Genomic DNA, 19,868 nt, shown 5'->3' on the forward strand with positions numbered 1-19,868 from the left:
GCGCCGCGGAGAATGGGTCAAGTCCGCGTTAAATGCGGAGTCGTACTTCAACGCGTTTATGGGCCGATAAAACCGGCAGTCGGCCGGAGCTTCTGATAGCGAGCGAGGGATTACGTCCTTTATATTTATGATTATACCAGGTAGCTGCCACCTGCAAACGCGGTCAGACCTTCATTAACCTTCTCCCCCGAGCCGCGGTTCCCATCGATTAAAGAATCCGGAGTGCGGATTCGTAGGGACCGCAAATTATGCTGCTATCGGTCGCTTTCCTCGGGGATACATTCCCGTTTAGGGTTGTGGGACGACTGCTAACGCTTCTTCGAGGTTTACGACGTTGGACCTTCGGTGGACCATTATCTTCACCAAACCGCGACTCGTGCGAAAATTCTTCTGACATTGAAACATTCTCCTCGAGGGGGTTTCCTGGTTTTTATTTTCAAAAATGACTTACAAATGATTACAAAACATAACATTTTATCATTTTTGTCTCACCCTTTGGCCCTACAAAATCACTTCTCACTGCAAGTTAGTTCCATTTTCCAACTGCATCGGCTCGGTTCGCATCCCCGAACCGTTATGGTTCGTGTATGGTTCTTTCGAGGGCCGGGGATCGACAGGTAGCAGGCCACGGGGTCTAACATTTCCCTGACAGGTGCAATGCGATTACCAGAATCGGCCACAAAAATACTCGAAAGATCTATATCTGGGCTCGGTCGCACCGTCTCCATTAGCGATGGACCGTCGTAGATGGAATCGCTAAGATGACGGCGGGACAAGCGTGCTTAAAGGAGAGAAGAGAGAGAGAGAGAGAGAAAAGAGAAGACCTCTCGCCGCGTCCTGCTGTTGCTTTCAATAATTTGGGAGTCTAATGTGCCACCCGCTGTCGGCGAGAAGCATTTCGAGCGCGCTCGGAACGAAATCGTGGAACGAGAGATCGAAGATCGAAGTCGCAAACACTTCCGAGCGAAACTCCGGAGCGAAGAAACCGAGACCGGCCCGCGGAAAGAGAAGGATAGAGACAAATTGACACCTGCACGCAAGAACGGAGCATCGGATGCGGCCGGGACGAAAGTGTCGCGCCGCGTCGCGTCGCCGAGGAAAAGGGGCCTGAATAATGCAGGCTGCAGGACCTCGCTTAAAAGTCCGATCATCCGTTTTATTCCGGGCGTCTTCCAGGCCCGCTTGTCGGGGATCTCGAAAAAGAGAACACTCGGTACATTATCGGACCGATTGCACGACGCCAGCTTCGATTCGGAGACCGCCGATATCGAGGATGTCGGCGGCGTTTTGTGTCTTCTTCCACCGTCGATCTTACTTACGGTGTCTTCACATATATACAATCTGTCGTAGTAACATTCAAGCACTTTTAAAGGCGTGATAAATATATTTAGTGGAGCATATATTATAATACGAAACGCACAAAATCCGAATACGTTCAATCTCGTCATTATTTACTTTTTGTAAGTTAGTATTGAAAATTCAACCATCAACGTCTCGTAGCAGCATTCTTCACATGCCTGTAACTACGTAAAATTGACGAATTCGAACAAATCCTTTTATATTCTTTTATATTCTACCGCGCTTGCGCACTTGAAGAAAATGTGAGAAAAAGGAACATCGACTTTTTGAAAATGAAAACCAGAATACCCCGATCATGAATCACCTCGATCGCCGTTTGGGTCCAAAGAAATTCATTTTAAAAGACATTCGGCCCTTGTTTGGAACCGTTTAGCTCGCCGGGATTATGCCGGAACCGTGGAGAAGAATGAGTCATTACCCCACGGGGCAAATTTATGGTTCCTCCTCTCGCCTTCAATATCCGCGGCTCCTATTGTTATTATAATCGCTCCATTATCATCTTAACTCGCACCAATTTCAATCCGGCCGTCCGCTATCTGTAATCGGCCGTTTTATTTTCGGACACCGGGTGTCTGTATGCGTTTTTGAACATCATTACGCCGGTTCCCCGGTCTCGTGGGGGCCGGCCACGCACGGTGCCCCCGTGAGATTTATTTCCGCGGCTTACTTCTTATCCCGCTTGAGACATCAGTCTTTCTAAGCCTATTACGCACCCTTTTTAACCTGACACCGGCCGAGAACGATGCTCGAGCCCGACTCCACCGTTTCGCCTCCTCCGCTTATGGTGAACCCACGTTATTCAGAAACTTCCATAAACCCTTGTTGCTCTCGACACGGCTCCGGGAACACCCCGGGTGATTTATCGACGCCTATTGCCACTTTCTACAACTTTTATCGGAGATGGACCCACCATCTCGATAATGAATACTAATTTTATGCGTTTTGTTAGTCGTCGTGGATCTATGGGCACTTTATCTGAGGCTTGAGTCTTGTTCTGGTGGTATGAATTTACGGAGCACTAAAAATGACTATTTTACATTTCCTTATTAAAATAACACGAACATATCTACCAAGATCTGTAGCCATTTTTTTAATAATATATACCTAGAGAAATCAATTTGTTAAATAATTCCTCATGGATCCATGTTTGCAATCTCAATATTCGTGAATTAAAAATATTAGAATCCGTCATTTTGACGGGTCCCGTAAATCTAGTGTTCAATCATTTTATTTGTGGGGTGAATTGTACGTGGTCCCAATGAATGCAGTAGTAAAAATGAAAACGTAATCTTTACTTTTGTTTCTTAAATTTCGTGCATTTTCTTACGGAAATGTGAATTTTTATGAACATTTACAACAGATACAATATCAGCGAGCGCTTTAATATTTTTACATTTATTTTACGTGTTTATACACTGATTTTCCATCATCTACCAGATAATTTTCGTTGCAAACAGAACGTTCTAATTTATTCTACTGCGGAGACAGACGCGAACTGTGCGTCCTATCTTGTCGTTTTAGTACATGTTTATGGTTGTATAGTGGCTGCCACGGAAATTGCTAGGGTGTTGCAAGTGTAATTGACTGGCTCGGTTATGTAGGGCACCTTATGCTGTGACAAAGGCGTAATTTTGAGAATGTTCCCCCAAAAACCATTAAACACGCCGACAAAATGGTGTACATTAAATTGCAATTTCTCTACTTTTTCGAGATAAAATCATACATTTTTTGACACGTCCATAATTGCATAGACTGCATAGACTGCATAGTATGCGGTTGGTCATTTTCTACAAAACGTGTATTCACACCCCTTATACAATTTCCCTTATACAACTTAACCGACTATAATAACTGTGGACGTATCGTTGGATATTCCTTGGCAAACTGATATAATTCGTCGTAGGCCCTATATTTTGGAAATTTGACCACCGTTGGTCAACTATGAATGCTACTAGGGTGCAAAGATATTAATTTCTTGAAACTTGGCGCACATAAGCATTTCTTTTGAATAGTCATTGAAGTAGTATCGATCCTCGGTACAAGAGGAGTATCACGGTCGACTTGACCGGATCGAGCGAATTTTCCGATCGCTGTTCATTCGGCGTCCTCGGAGACCGCGTTGCTCGATCTTACTTTCCGGTTCGATTCGACTGAGGGAATTCCTAGCGCGACTACTCATTTAACCGTGTTCAATTATTCACCGGCTCGGCTGCGCGATGCGAGGATCGCTCGGAAACACACCCTGTGGCTCGAAACAACGCGTCGCGTCGAGCTGAACCCCGGAGTGTTTCCCGGAGCAATGAGTCGGCGGCGATGCAACGCGATGCAACGCGATGCAACGGGACGAGCGTGCAGAACGCGCGTTATTGCGAGAGCAGAGAGCGTGTCTCTCTGGACGCCTTTCAGGCCCGGAACAAGTCGCTGCCAGTCAGAGAATATTCATTATCCAATGCTCCTGCTTGTAGAGTGTGTACAGGGAATCGAGGAACTACGGCTCGGCTCGTCGCGTTGTTAGACTACCATTGCAAAAAGAACAGGTGAGACAGACGATATTACAGATGAGAGCGGATGTCTCACTTTTTCTCAACTCTTCGCGGATTCTTCCGAGGATTATTAAGGGCCCGGGATAGTCGCGTGACTTTTTAATTAATAATTTCCATTCACAGACTTAAGGGGGCCGGCATGGTTTGAAATCCATATACGTATGCAAGGGTCAAAATCTAGACAAATTGCTGCTTCAATATTGCAATGAGCGGTTTAGAAGTGGTCAATTGTGTTTCCCAAAAGTCCAATTTACGTCTGTATAGAGCCCAAATTGCGAATTTCTACCTCATCGCGGAGTAATTTGTAATATTCGGCAGAAAATTCGAATTCTCAAGCAAGTATGACGTCACAAGACGGCTGCCGCTGAGAGATTCTCTTAATTTAGTGTTCGTATCGAAAAAAAGGCTCTATACAGACGTAGCAAAGACATATACAAACACGGTGGTATGCATTTTTAATTGATTACTTACTTATTTAAGACGTAAAATGCCTAGAAAAAAAGGCACAGCGTAACATAGCGTGACAGTCAAGGCCAAATGCCTGTCGGCCCCATAAGATCCGACGGGTCTTAAGTCTGTGACTGAACTTGTCACATTTTTTGCTCTGTATTATCGATATTATGGATTCTGACGCCAAAAACGTGCTTCAAGTTTTTCACTTTATTTCGCAGAGAATCAAAACAAAATATAGCTGAATTTGTAGCTGGAGATATTTTATAGTGCGCGCTGCTCTCGATTTCATCCAGAAAACTCATCCAATGGCATAGAAATGCTTCGATTCCACGGCACGCACATCGTCAATTTTTGGCCTACTTCTAACGCTTATGTTACCAAATATCTGCATGATCTTGGGAACTCCTGACCAGCGCGCACTAGATTGAACCTTCCTCTTTCGAATGAGCCCTTTACCAGCGACAACATATTCTTACATAAGGACGAAAACTTGAGGCACCTAAAACCATTTTTTGACGGTAATGTAGTCACTCTACCTTATCGCGAGTCTACGAAGACCGGGCCCCTAACAGCGACGTTCGCAATTTAAACCCGAGCACGTTCTCCGGTCTCGAAGACAGGATGCTTCGATGAACCATGTGCAGCTAAGCTGCGTTTCATTTTTTCATTTCGATTGTGAGGGTGGAGCGCTTGCTAGAGGCTCGATTTAGGTGAACGATGTTGACGCACGTGGAAATAATATTTGATGACGGAATAATGAAGAGAAGAGGACAGTTTGTGATTTTTATTGGTTTTCGAGCTTTTGTGTGTCAAGCATCTCCCGGCAATGTGTGTGTGCGACTACGCACGGTAGATAAATAAAACTATAATTACACTGGAATCGTCAGAACCAGCTGTGTAAATGGATTATCGATTTTCCATTGAAACAGTCAATTGAACTGAATTCTTATTATTCTTTTGCGCCCTTTAAAACAGTATAAACGTTTTCAAAATCGAACCAAACGACCTGACTTTTTTTTGAGCAATTAGAAGAATTGGTTTACCGAATGACGCGCAAGAAAGAGTTTGAAAAAATTGCAGTTGCTGGGAATTATAAGAGCAAATGAAAAGGGCACTTTCGAAAACATTTTTATTTGAGCCTGTAGTGAAAATTTAAAATATGCGTTTTATAGGTCTATGTTAGCTATACACATTCTGAAAATTTCATTTTTAAAGCGTCGAGTTTATATTTACTTAGGGTTTATAACTCTGAGGGTCTATAAACGCTAGATACAAAAACAGGGTAAACAAATTCTCAGAATTCGGCAGTATTTAGGTTACCCTGTTTTTGTGTCTAGTTTTTATAGACCCTCTGCGTCTTACCTGCCTAGTATACGCCGACCCTAACACGTTTCGTCGTAGCGAAGCGATTAAAATCGCAGTATCATTTTGATCGTGGTCGGAGTAACATCTTCTCGTTCGCTGTCACGATTTTATAAAGTGCGTTGTGTATAGTTTAGCGATTGCGTATTCGCGTGAATCAATAGTGAGTCAATAGTGTGCTGTGGATCGGACGGGGGAACAGATGATTCAGAAAAATTTGTAAGTGTACTTTACATTACTATTTTATAATGTAGAATTAGTATTCGTATGCATAACATTGGACACGAGGTTTTCTTTCACATTTTGCAACTTGAAATTTATGGACAATGATTTGGCCTAGCGACGAATGTCCCTTTAACACGTTAACTGCCACATATCATTCCCCGAGATTCTTACAAAATCAGAGTAATTTAATTAATGAAAGCGAAACTAGAAATGGTAAATGTATTATAGGGGTTGCTGTTTCAACCATTTCGCAGAAACTTTAACTTTAACATATGGTTCCTTTCAAACTTTTTCTTTTCTCGATGCATGGAAGGTGTAGATGTAAAGGAAAACTTTGACAACAATTTTCTTTGCTATAAACAATTTTCCGGCAAGTTTCTTTGACAAATGTCCACCGATCCAGAGGTGTAGATTCACCCCTAGGACGGATGACCGTTACTTCGTATACACCCTGTACATTTGGTGGCTGAAAATGTAGTAAAAGGGAGCAGGAACGGAAAAGCCACGAGATCGAGAAATCAAGGCGGAGGAAACGAACGAGATCGGCAGGTTCACGAGTGTCGCAATTGTGGAATGTTTATATTAGCCCGTAAACGCTCGTTTGTTCCCCAGCGACGATAATCTGATGACGGCGTGCACCGGAATTTCTAGGCTGCCGAGTGGCTGGTGCGCGAGGACAAATATTTGAGTCGCAACGCGCTTTAACTCGTTATTTGTACGGTTGCTTTTTTCGTGAACGGCCTGCCACGGGGATGAAAACGCTCGACAGAAGACGGTGCGTTGAAACAGCGTCGAACATGAGTTTGCCTCTTCTAACTAAATCCCATAGCTGTCACTACACTGACGATCTTTATGCAAATTTCTGTTTGCATATCTAATTTAAAATAATAGTGCAATTTCTTTCATCGATTAAAAGATCTCCTCTAGAAAACTGCCAACCTGACCTTCTTTTAAAGTTCGTAGTATCGGCTTTCACGCTACTGTGTTTATATTTTTCAAATAAATTTTTTACATCACATAGCTGGTGGAAAAGTTAACCCTTTGCACTCGGCGCTAGTTTCAATCTAAAACTAAATTTTTCTTCCGTCTTACAATATTTTCATTTTATGCATACGAAACTGATCTGATTTCTACGTATAATATTTAAATGTTTAGTAATCTATTGAATTGAAATTTTGTAATGTAAAAAATATTTTGTAATATTTTTTGTAATTTCTTTGAAATAATGCCACAACAATTTCTAGTGGTGCTTCAGAGTCACCACTCGAGTGCAAAGGGTTAAGATAATTTTTACTTCAACGGCGACGAAAATTTGGAGAGTTTATTATAAACGGTAGGCCTCAATCTCGCACTTGAAGTTAATTTTTCAATCTCTGTAGAAATGTTTGAATTTACTCATATCTTGTAAGTCATTAAAAAAAATGAATTTACTACTATGAAATCTGAGAATTTACACTTTAAGATGAGCCAAGATAGGTTATACGATTTTCTTGCGAGATGTTATAACAGTTCGAATACCAACAAATTGCTCGTTGCAAATGTATGCATGGCTTAATCAAACTTTAATTGCATCGATCGAGTTAATGAATTTTCCTATAATTATTCACCACTACGTATAAATTCGTGAAACCTCGATGAAACGAACGTTCCATGGATCCTTAATTGTCGCCGAAACGGATTATGGATGTTCGCATAAATAACCGCAATTAACAGGGTCGTCGGAGCGTCTCCGAGACGAAAATACTGGATCATAAGTACTCGAAGAAAGGTCTAGGAGCGCAGATGAGAATACAATTAGAAATCCAATCTAGTGCATTACCGGGACGAAAATGGATGAGGTGTGAGATGGTCTAGATGGGTGGTTTGAGGGTGAGAAAGGGCTCGTAGAAAGACACAGGGGGTTGCCCGGGTGGTTCCTTAGAGGGTGCCGTTGGAAGTCTAGTTTGGTTTGGCGGTGGAGTTTGAATAATGCAGACTTGCAAGCCTGCTTAAAAGTGATCGGTCGACCCCTCCCTCCTCCCTTTCCCTTCGCCGTGGAGTCCGTCGCTTTCTCGCACCCTTCACGGTTTCCCTTTAGAATCCTACTTCCAGTTCGTCTAAGAGCACGAACTAAGATTGATTTTAGATTGGGTGGGAATTGGGAATAGCTGGCCCGTTACTCTCTTGCAACACACTTTCCGAACCCCCTCACCCCCGCCCCCCGCGGTTGCTACCCCCACAGCCGGGCTTGCACGCCCCCTCAGCCTGACCCTCTTTCTCTCAACCCCTTCTTTCCGCGAGGCTTTTATCTCCCCGCTGCTTGATTTTATTAAAGTCCCCCCGGGTTGCAGCCCGCGGTATCAGCTTGTATGCATGTAAATTGGCGGAATGCTTTGAAAGCGGCCCGCGAATGCGTGAAAATCATTTCGCCGGATCGGCCCCGGAAGGGCGGTAAGGGCCGGAAAGGGCTGAAAGCTTCGGCGGTTTGGGAATGTCGCCCGCGCCACGGTTCGGACGAGTTTGAATTATTTTTGACGCGGGCCGACGGAATTGTAGCGTTAATCGCGCCGCAGAGAACGCGGTTAAACAGATTAATATTAGAGCGGCAGAAATTTCAGTCGTCCTCCCGCGAAATTGAAAATTAAAATATACATAAGCCTCGGGGAACGCGATTGCCGCGAGACTGCGTTCAGAAACGACGCGTTCGACGAACTCCAGAATTTTTACCGGACCTATCTGTTGTTGTATAATTGCGGTTTTGTTGTTAGACTACTCGTTTTTGTGTCTAAAATACAGGGAAACACTGCGGCACGGTGTTTCGATATTAGTTTTAAAATAAAAGAAACTTTATGTTGATGTAAACAATTTTTACATCAATTAGAATTTGGATAGAACGTTTGTAACTCTGTTATAATGATTATTACGACAATACCCGCCATCTGAGTGTTCAGTTAGAGCCTTAGAACTAGGTTTACGGAGCACTAAAAGTGACCATAGAATTAATGTGCTATCCACATTTTTGGCAATATTTTAAAAATAATATAGACCCAAAGAGATAAATTTGCTAAATAATTTCTCATGGATACGTCCTTGGAGTCTTAATAATTTTAAAAGCGATTTTGAGAAGAGGTAACTGGCAAGATAAAGCGGGTAAAGTGCAAAGGCTTTATTTAATTGGAGTAGATTGCGCGGCGATTAGCCGCAAGGGCACGGAACATGAAATGATAGCGCGGAGACGAAAGATAAGCGGGTCGGTGCGCCACATAAATATTGCTCATACCGCTGACAATATTTAACATGACACGATTACGCATGCATATGCAACGTCGTTACGTCGTTGATTCTACGGCCGACGCGCAGGTAAGCGGGCACGGTTGCACGCGAACGCGAAGATTCGCATGCATAAACGCGCGGGGAATCGGCCGCGCGAGAAATGCAGAACTGCGGCCGCGACTAGATTCACAAGCAATATGCAAAGAAGAACGATGTTTGCGCTCGCTCCGGGCAACTTCTTCCGGCTGGGGGAAGTTACGAATTAATTACGGAATTACCAGGCATCACCCCTCGACGCGACGCCCTCCGACGCCTTTTAATGTTGCGATTCGACAATTCGCCACCGGGCGTACGCGTCACTGCGATTTGTATTCATCAGACAACTAATGCGATAACATCGTGCTTCTAAAAGCATAAACACATCGGTTTTTTAAAAAATCTTTCACGATTAATTTTAGAATTATGCTGGCTTCGCTAGCTACATCCGCCAAAGGGTGGCTGGGAAGTTTAGCCTTCAACAAGCCCTAAATCAATTCTGTTTTTCGAGTGTGAAAGCTCGACGACTTCCCGTGCCTTAGCATTCGCGCGAAGTAGAATTGGCTGGTTATGGTCAGACACGTCGGGCATTTCCTACTCAACAGCAATTTTCAAACTCAATTTTCTATTATATGTACATATACAGGGTGGTTGGTAACTGGTGGTACAAGCGGAAAGGGGGTGACTCTACGCGAAAAAAGAAGTCGCAAATATAGAATAAAAATTTTTCGTTTGAGGCTTTGTTTTCGAGAAAATCGAATATAAAGATCCGTAGGAAGTAGAATTGGTAGGTCATGGTCAGACGCAGCAGACAATTCCTATCGAATAACACGCGCATTGGCTGCATTTTCAAACTCAATGTTCTCGAAAACAAAAAAGCCTCAAACGAAAAATTTTTATTCTATATTTTCGACTTCTTTTTTCGCGTAGAATTCACCCCCTTTCCGCTTGTACCACCAGTTACCAACCACCCTGTATATAAAATCTAAACTAAGCACTCTAAAATCTCAAAAAAATTCCACTCGTTTGGTCCAATTTCTTAACAGCCAGCATGCAAATAAACTCGGATACAAAAATTAGACTAAACCACTGTGATTCGAATAAATTGGTAGGAGACAATTAGACTTGCACTGCTCGGCATTTCCTAGGCATTCGTGTGAAGTAATGTGATAGTAAACGGTGGAACAAGAAGACCTGCAAAATGCAGATTAATGTAAACAAAGAAGTTAGGAGAATTCACGTTTGTCGAACGTTCAATAATGGACGGCTGGTGTGCAGCGACTTGTTAGAATTTTCGGGTGTTTTAGCGGCGATTTTGGCGACGGAGGCGGCGCGTGGTTTTCGAAAAAAGCAGCACGTCGTTCCGCGCGCCTCGTTTATCTTCGACCGTGATCATTTCGCGAGAGCTCGTGTCACCGGACCCCGAAAGTTTTGCCACGGCGGCGGAACGAGGTAACGCGGTGACATCGGGCCGCGGATACGCGACGCGTTAATATCCGACGAGTTGGTTCATTAAAAAAGCACGGGAACAGGCTCCGCGGCGCGCTCATTTGTTAAAAGTTCCCGGGTTCTCCGGCGCTGTTTGAATCGCTGATTAAAAAAGTGGCTGTGTACCGGACGGACTCGTTTCCCCTGCCCGGTTCTTTTTGTGTTTACCGAGCCGGCATCACGCGCCACTGCTTCTTAGACGATCTTAGACAATCCCCCCGGAATCGCTAGGACTACCCGGGAAAAATTAGTCCCGTTCCGGCGTAGCCTCTCCTCCACGCTAGCTTCCCTATCTGGTTATTACCAACAGCGGTCTCCCAACAGCGACGTTGATAAATTATTATCTGGAACCTTGATAAATTATTATCTAGCCTGTTTGAGAACCGATTCGTATTTTTTAGTCTACCACCGACGCTCGTGACGATGAAATACGATCTACGGTATATTGTGACAAACAGCTAATTACAGTGGTTCTGTACCTTTTAGTAACGACGATAAACTATCCTCTCTTTTGACAGCTACACTCTGCTCTTGAATTTTTGCGACTTGGCTACAATATGTTTTGAAGGCTTTGTGGATATTGAGTCTCTCGTTATTTAGACATCGAATAGTTCTTGTGAAAATGATAAATATGTGTAAGTAAAGTGAAGACAGATACTTTTAACCCTTAAGTGCGTAGGTAAACTAAATATTAGGAACATGAATGCATACATGGGGGGTCCATTGAGGACCCCACTCACCTAATTCCTTGCTAACTTTGATTACAGCAACAATTTATTTCTGTAAACTTTCTGTAAAACTGTAAAATTTCTTTAAACTAAAAATGGCGCGGCTGAAAATGTTAACACAAAATCCAACACTGGGGTCCTTTGCGGACCCCACTCATGGCATTTAAGGGTTAAGTGGTATGTAAATGAGTGTCCATAGAGTGTAGAAAAAATTTATTTTCTACGTGACTTCGTGAGATTTTTGTCGTAAATGCATCAAATCCGCAGTCTAGTAATCGGCGTTTCTAATTTATTGCTACCGTAAAGAATTTTACCGAATTTTACATTTTGTAATTTAGTAAATATACGGTGCAGTTGTCACTGTTATTGCAATTAAACTCGCATCCTACGAATGGTATGAAACGAGACCGATCGCACCCGTCGCGAACAAGAATCCAGCGAGAGTCACGGGACAGAGGAGCGGCGAGAGAAAAATGGAAAAATCGGAAAATCCGCTTATCGAGCTCGTCGCGAAAGGTCCCACGGAAAATACGTAACATTTCCCCCCCGAAAACCGCTAAATCTTTCGGCGTCGAATGTCGGGGGCCGATGGTCGATTTATGCGATCGGTCGGTCATGAGTCCTCGGAACGAAAGCGATTCTTATCGGACACGCACAGCACTGTCACACCTGGAGCTGCGAATCTCTCGCAAATTGCCAATGAAAGAGGATCGTGGGAAAGGGGTTTCGGACGAAGATAGACGTACGAGGAGATAGATAGCACGGTAGCGAGAAAGAGGGAGAGAGAGAGGGAGAGAGAGAGGGAGAGAAGCGTGGAAATAGACGAGCAGAGAGGACAAGCCAATAGGCCGATAGGCGATCTCTCATTCCGCAATGCGGGCTTTCGCGCCGGCCTGTATAGGTACGGCACTGTGCTAGTCACTTTGGCTCCCTCGCAGGCCCGTACCCACAGGACCCTGCCGATCGTTCGGACAAATCTCATCGAAGCTTTCCACTTTCTGCCGGCGGACCGTCTACGCTCGCTGCGGACCACTTTCCGATCGTACGGCGCGGCGACGCTGTTACCGCTCAGCACCGGTCCGGGACCAGTTACATCTCGCACGGAAATCAATGCGCTTCGTCCCGCAAACCCCTGCAACCCACCCCCGCGACGCGATCGTAATGGCAAATCGGTTTCCGAGCGAAACTCTTAATCCCTCAACGCTCGTACCCGTGTCCGACACGGACTCTGGCTTCTCGGCAGGTTGCCCCAGGCCAACCTTTACGGCTACTTTCCGGTCAAATCGTCCGGAAACACGTTATTTAAGGTTTCACAGAGTTCTACTATTTTTTCAACCCCCTGCCCCACGACCTCTTTCGCTACCCTGCTGATTAGAACAACCCTCTTTGCCGCTGGTAGCCCCCTACGCGGAACATTGGTTATTGTCCGGAATGTGGCTGTGGTTTTGAAATATATTGCGAATTGATCATATTGAATTGATCATCATTAACCCCTTAACGCACAGTTTTTTTTTAACCCTTTGAACTCGAGTGGTGACTCTGATGCACCACTAGAAATTGTTGTGGCATTATTTCAAAGAAATTACAAAAAATATTACGAAATATTTGTTACATTACGAAATTTCTATTTAATAGATTACTAAACATTTAATTATTATATGTGGTAATCGGATTAGTTTCGTATGAATAAAATGAAAATATTCCAAGACGGAAGAAAAATTTAGTTTTAGAATGAAAATAGCGCCGAGTGCAAAGGGTTAAAACCGGCCAAAAAAAAACAATTTTTGAAATACTGCGCTTTTGTTCCATGGAAAAAGGCTATATTTTGTTCTTGAATAAATAACTGTTATACATAGCTTACAATCCCATGTAAATGATAAATATCAATAAAACGATTTTTTTTCTTTGCTTTCACATTGTTATTTTCAATTCTCGATTATATTCGAGTGTGAAAAATTATAGCAGCATAAAATACAACGCCGCTCGAAATATCTCGAGTGTGCACAGTTTGGCCTGTTTAGCTCGCTCGAATTAACTCGAGCGTACAAGTTAAGGGGTTAATTGATCATTACTGAACTCAATAATTTAATCTAATCATTTCGTTGTGGATTATCGTGTGAAAGAAGATTTTTAATTATTGAAAAGTCTTCCCTTGCGAAGGCCAAGGGCGATAGCCGAACAGGTCTGGGGTAGATGCAGTGATTTCTCTGTATATGTCGCCAAGGTCTGAATGATAAACGTCGCGGAATTATCCCCGCTATCGCGGGATATAACACAGCTCGGTTACATCTCCTGGACGATACACGACGCTGACAAGACCCGTGTTGACATATATAGAGAATTCACTGTACTCGGTTCGTCATCAATTCGAAAATCTCCAAAAAGGATGGACCAAAGTTAATCACCACCGCCCGGTCGATGAGAGCATTTTCTCGCGGCGACAGCCCTAATTACCACTCGAATTCAATCACGTACGAATAGAGAAAGCAAACAGAGGACAGCGGAAAATAGATTCTGCCGAAGGAGTTCCTAAAAAGCAGCAACGGCCATTAACGTTGCACGTCCATCCCTCTTCTAATCACTTCTGCCACCCTATCCGTTCCCCTTCCAACTTCATTTCCCGCAACCCTGCCTCTCTGTGTATTTTTTTCTCTGGATTTTTGGTCTGTCCTTTCACCCGTTTCGCCTATCTCTCCTCTCCCTTTCTCTCCGCGTTCATCCCCCGAGTGTCTCTTTCACCCTTCCGGAGGGTCGCTGGTCGGATAAAAAGGATTAATTGTCGACCCGTTGGTTTTTCTTTCGGAGAGCCGATACAACAGCTCATTATCGGCCAACCAGATTAAAGGGAACGATCCAGCTAAGAATCCCTAAGAAATTCCATGTTTTATCTCCGGGGGAGGGGGTTGCAACCCCTCGCACGGCTTACCGGGAGTTTTAACGATTCCGCGTGGATTTAGTAGATTGTAAATTTTAATAGTCGCGCCGCGCGGCGGATAGCCGTGTCCGTTAATTGGAGGTAGCCCGGGCTTCTTTGTTCGGGACCGGCTAACATAATTTGCTCGGGAAACTATTCGCCGCCGCGAGTTTTGAAACATTTAACTTCCTACCGCCGCGAGCTAATCGAATTGCCGGCGATAATGCGGGCTAGCACTCGCCGAAGATGTTGCCGCGGTGGCTGTCGATCGGATCCATCGATCCAGAATGTTTCTTCGCTTGCAGCTCGATGGAGAACGAGCCATTTTTCTTTGTGAGCTTTCAACCCTTCTCTTACAGGTCCGAAAGACTCTTATCGCGATAACGTTATTCAGAAGCTTATCATTGATTGCATTCTCACTTTTGGGAAAGCGTTAAAGATAATTGTTTAAGTTTAGCATTTTGTTTGGCTTCAGAAGTTTTCATTTCTTTCTAAAAAGAATAACACACATGATTTGTTTATCGGTGTACAGAATTTTTGCGGAAAATGTTTCCATAGAAATTTTGTACGAGCGAAAGCTTGAATTAAGTATAATACAAAAATACGAAACATATGACGCATAAATTACTCGAATGTATGGAAAGAGACTGTCGTGTTCTTATATAAATTAGCAAGGTATAAAAATTCCATTTTTAGAATTGCCGATGGGTTTTTTCAGAAATAATAAGATGCAGAACATTGCAGAGACGGTGCTCCGATATTTAAATTGTTCGAGCTGCAGTCTGAAGTCGAGCATTATCATGCAAGAGCATAATCCCACTAGACAGCAACCCATGTCTTTTGTTTTGAATGGAACATTTAATTTTCATTGCAGAGTTGCTTGGTATTTCTCTCCGGCAGCATTATTTTTCGCAAACAAAAGCGGATTCGTATTAACGGGAAATAAAAAAGCACATATAATATATTCGTATCATACTGCGCTACACAGAATTGCGTATTATACACAAACAAATATTACCAATGGACTGAAAAGTTGAGTACAACTCAGAGGGAAAATATTGCTTTAAATAATATTTGAGATGTGGAACAAGATTCGAATAAAAACAAAATGTTATTGCATACAGGATGGGTCATTTAAATTTTCTGCATAAACAACGGGAAACAGGAGTCAAATAGAAGTGTATTTTACGCTTTAAAATTATCAATACGCGGAAGACAAATTGATACTCTTAATTACCTTTCAGCCTTTAAGCTGCCAAATCAACTTTGCCATAAACGCATAAAATCCGCAGTGTAAACATTAAGAAAGATATGAAACGTTTCTGAAAGAATTAACTAACCACCCTCGCTAAAAAAGGTAAATTCAGAGTAAAAAATTGCTCAGAAATATTCGCGTCAATATGAAGCTCTCAAAATCCGCTAAATAGAAATTTCATCAAAGTATGATACGATTATATCTCACTGTCTGTTCGCGTGTAGTGGAAACAGAGGAAATAAAAATTTGCCAGATAATTCTTCCGGCGCTTTGTGGTCTGGTTATTAATTTGGCGCGTTCGGGCTCCCTTTGATAGGGATTCGCAAAAAGGGTTCGAGCCGGAAGAACAATATCGGGAGTCCATGGAGGATCCATCAGGCGACGTATTAACCCATGAAACCACCCCATCAATCTTCCCGGTTTATTTCTATGGGTTTCGGGGGTTGGTGAGAGCCCGCCATCGGCGGCCACCCCCGCGAAATACCTGGCAAGGAGTTTCGGTGGAACGCGACGGAGACTCGAGCAGGCTGGCAAAAGTGAATTTTCGAAATCCGCTCGGTTCGGTTGCGTACGTGCCGAGCATTTCGCAATTCGCAAGCGGTCGGCTGGTTACCGGCGCCGAAATTTTTATCACGTCGCCCGTCGAACTTATTGCCCGGAGAGAGAGGGATATCGATGTGCGAGCCAGAACCCCATGTCCGCACCGATCGGCGAGATTTTTCTGTTTCTGCGCCCCGCCGCCCACGCTAAATACAATACTTTGATATGGCGCAGGTTCCGCCGTCATCGACCAACCCCCACTCCACGTTTGTCGACACAGTAGAACCGTCGTATGATCTAATCGCGCCGCAAAAGTAATCACTGCGGATGCTTATGCAAAGTAAAAATTTGCGACAAACTGGAGTTAAGTAGAATTTCCTTTCCAGGAAATGAGTTGGACATAATTCTTAAAACTAATTCTTTAAGGTAGATATATTTATTGGATTTCACGCAAACGTACCAATAATTTGAACCGGCTACTAGAAAATTAGAATTTAGAATTTTCCTTTGATCATGTATCGCTTCTTGAATGAGTTTCTTCATAATTCCGCGTCGGCGAACGAAGCCGTGGTATAAACACGAACTTTCCCGTTACACAGACAAATGACCCAACAATTTCATGAAGGCCAGGTTCAATTACCATCCGGATATTTCTCTGCCGGCCGCGGCGGTTTTAACAAATTTATCCGGCCCGGCAGGGATCCACCAATTTCGTTAAAAGTAGCATCGAACCGGCCACCGCGTTCCGCAAATACGGTTCCCTGATTAATTCGGCAACGCGGATATAATTGAATGTCGAATTTTTTCCGCCGCGTGTGATAAACACGCGGCGCACACGCGACCTTTCGCACGGGCAATTTAATCACCTGACAAATTGCTTTTTGATTTCAGAGCGTCACGTGGGGAGAATGGTCGCCATGGTCCAAGTGGTCCGCTTGCTCCAGGTGAGTGTCGCCGGCTTCTAATTAACGCCTGACAATCCTACTTTCTTCGTTCCGTCGTTTACATTTACGTGGCAGGTTTAGTGTTAAAAAGCTGTTTCTTCCATGCGAAATTTTGCTATACAATTCTCTTCTATCTTCGTTAACAAACGAGTTATAATTCGGCCCAGTTACTTTAGGTCGTTGCACATGAAAGGGTCCGATTTCGGAATGCAAATTTTATAAAATGTTTCGATCAAGAAATACAGTGATTTCTCTATATACACTAACGAGCAAAACTGAGTCTACACTATTTGAAGCAACATAACTTTTTAAAAATTAGATCAAATGACTTGAATGTTATTGAGAAGTTAGAAGGATCAGTTTATTAGACGAGGTCTAAACAATTTTTGAAAAAAGTTTGAATTGGTCGGAATCGCAAAAGAAATAGTAAAAGTTGGTTTTTTTAGCTTTTTTATCTGAGCCTGTATTGAAAATTTAAAAAATGTGTTTGATTCGCTTGAATAAATTATATCCATGCTGGAAATTTCACCGATATTAAAAGTGGAAAAATTGCCATTTTTCACGATTTTCGACTTAAAATCGCATTTTTAATCGTTTATAACTCGTAAACGAATTAACCAATATCGTTGAAATTTTCAGCATGGATATAATTTATTCGAGCGAATCAAATACATTCTTTAAATTTTCAATACAGGCTCAGATAAAAAAGCTGAAAAAAACCAACTGTTACTATTTCTTTTGCGATTCCGACCAATTTAAATTTTTTACACCTCGTCTAACAAACTAATCCTTCTAACTTCTCAATAAAATTTAAGTAATTTTATCTAATTTTTAAAAAGTTATGTTGCTTCAAATAGTGTAGACTCAGTTTTGCTCGTTACTGTATGTCGCGAAGGCCTGGGTGATAAACGTCGGGGAATTATCCCCACTACCGCGGGGTATACTCCGGGGATAACTTATAACCTAAGGATGCTTTCGGAAACGGTCCCCATTTTCAAGTAGACCCTACCAAGGAAAATTATTTCGATTTTTGGATTGCGGTGTTGTTCAATTTTGGTAATTTTTCCTAATAGTGATTTCTCGGCGATTTTTCGCCTAACGGTCGGGGTCGCAAGACTCCCGGTCCGGCACACCGGCGGAATGTTAAGCGTTTCAGAACTCATTTCGGTAGCGGCGAGTTTCCGGCAGCTCGTTTTTCAGTCGACCAGAAACGGCGCAGACTGCGCCGGCAAGTAATTTATGGCGCTTACTACTGGTGAACTGCGCTCGCCCCTACCGGAGAAGCTTATTGTATGATGTACGGGGCCGTACATTCGACGGTTCCAACCCGACGACCGGTAAATCTTCGTTCGCCTGGCCCGATACAATTATTAAAATTTTTTTTCCGCGACCACGGGGATCAATTTACGACCGCCGCCACGCGACGCGCCGCTGTTTCGAATTTTACCGCGTAACGCGCCGCGGGAAATATGAATCGCCGAGTGGAATAGAACTAGTGCTGCACATGCTCGCCAAATTTTGCTATTAGTCTCGGTTGCTCGACCGTCGATTCATCATTGGACACGTCCAAACTTTTTCTCGATTACTTTAGCTAGACTGCAGAGCTTTAAGAAAATACCTTTCTTCTGTATCAATTGCGGGGAACCAATTACTCTTTAATCATTTTAATTGACGTCCTCAAATTTATTTAATCCTCCAATTTTGTGATAGATGCATAAAATCTGCAGTAATAAGATTCTTTTCTGCAAATTTTTTCAACACAAACACGAGTTTCTGCCGATTTTTTAAACACAATTTAAAATTTAATATAAATTTAAATTTGTACACTTGTATATTAGTGTTTCATACCTTTTACTATTGTAATTACTGCACCACTTACTTAAGAGATTTACTTGATAAGGAATAGAGTTCCAAATAAGACTGGGAGCGTTTCCTGTCCCAGAAACCTCGAATTGTCAGCTTATCCCGCAGCAATCGCGCGCGAACACTGAGAGAGAAGCGTTCGGATAGTTGAGAAGAGTATTCCCGAAATAATTGTCGCAGGCAAAAGGCGAGCAGGAAATTAGAAAGTGACCTAACTGGAAAATTCAAGACAGCGTGCGACGTCGCACAAGCTTCTCTAGATATGGCGGACGACTCGGTGCAAGAGTTTAACTGGCACTCTCGCTTCCGGTGCACTGCTGCTCGGCAGTTCGCGAACGTGACGTCACTACTTAAAATGTGTTTCATACCCGGCACGGTTTAAAATTTAAAAGCGATGGAATATAGAAGGAACACGCGCAACCAGCAGGAGAGAATTCTCCAGTCTGCGCGACAACGCAGGCGACTGCTCTCGCAGGGACCCGGTTCTCAAAAACTTCCGTCGATGACTTGGGAATTTCGCCCTCGTGTTCCCTTCAATTTCGATATTAACCCCTTGCCCTACAATACCGCGTCAGACTCGTGACGATGATTCGGAACTGAGTTTAATAAATATGTGTGATATTAATTTCCCTTAAACCGAAATAAAATTCTATTTTGGTTTTATTCGTGTTCAGCTATTGGAGAACATATAGGCATACAATAGATATAAATTTTCTCCTTTTTGGGGAAGTTACAAACTATAAAAATGTTCGAATCACTAAAATCGTAATATAAATCGTAGTGCAAAGGGTTAAATGTCGTCGCAGCGGAATTGTCAGTTCCTTAAATTGCCATTCAGTAAATTCTTCCCGAGTTAGTAATTAATTCCAGTAAAAATATCAACGTTGCTTTCACATTAAAACTACC

General features: G+C 43.0%; 1 protein-coding gene across 4 annotated transcripts in view; it reads left to right on the forward strand.

The window, feature by feature from the left end:
- The window catches only part of Nolo (ADAMTS-like no long nerve cord), a 347,161-nt gene that overhangs the window by 219,084 nt on the left and 108,209 nt on the right, over nt 1–19,868 (forward strand). For all 4 annotated transcript variants that reach the window (XM_076802679.1, XM_076802682.1, XM_076802680.1 and 1 more), the window contains one exon: nt 17,047–17,099. In XM_076802679.1, the coding sequence (XP_076658794.1) occupies nt 17,047–17,099 (53 nt within the window). The remainder of the gene's footprint in view (nt 1–17,046; nt 17,100–19,868) is intronic.

This window comes from Halictus rubicundus, chromosome 17 (assembly GCF_050948215.1).
Source record: "Halictus rubicundus isolate RS-2024b chromosome 17, iyHalRubi1_principal, whole genome shotgun sequence".
Lineage (NCBI taxonomy): Eukaryota > Metazoa > Arthropoda > Insecta > Hymenoptera > Halictidae > Halictus > Halictus rubicundus.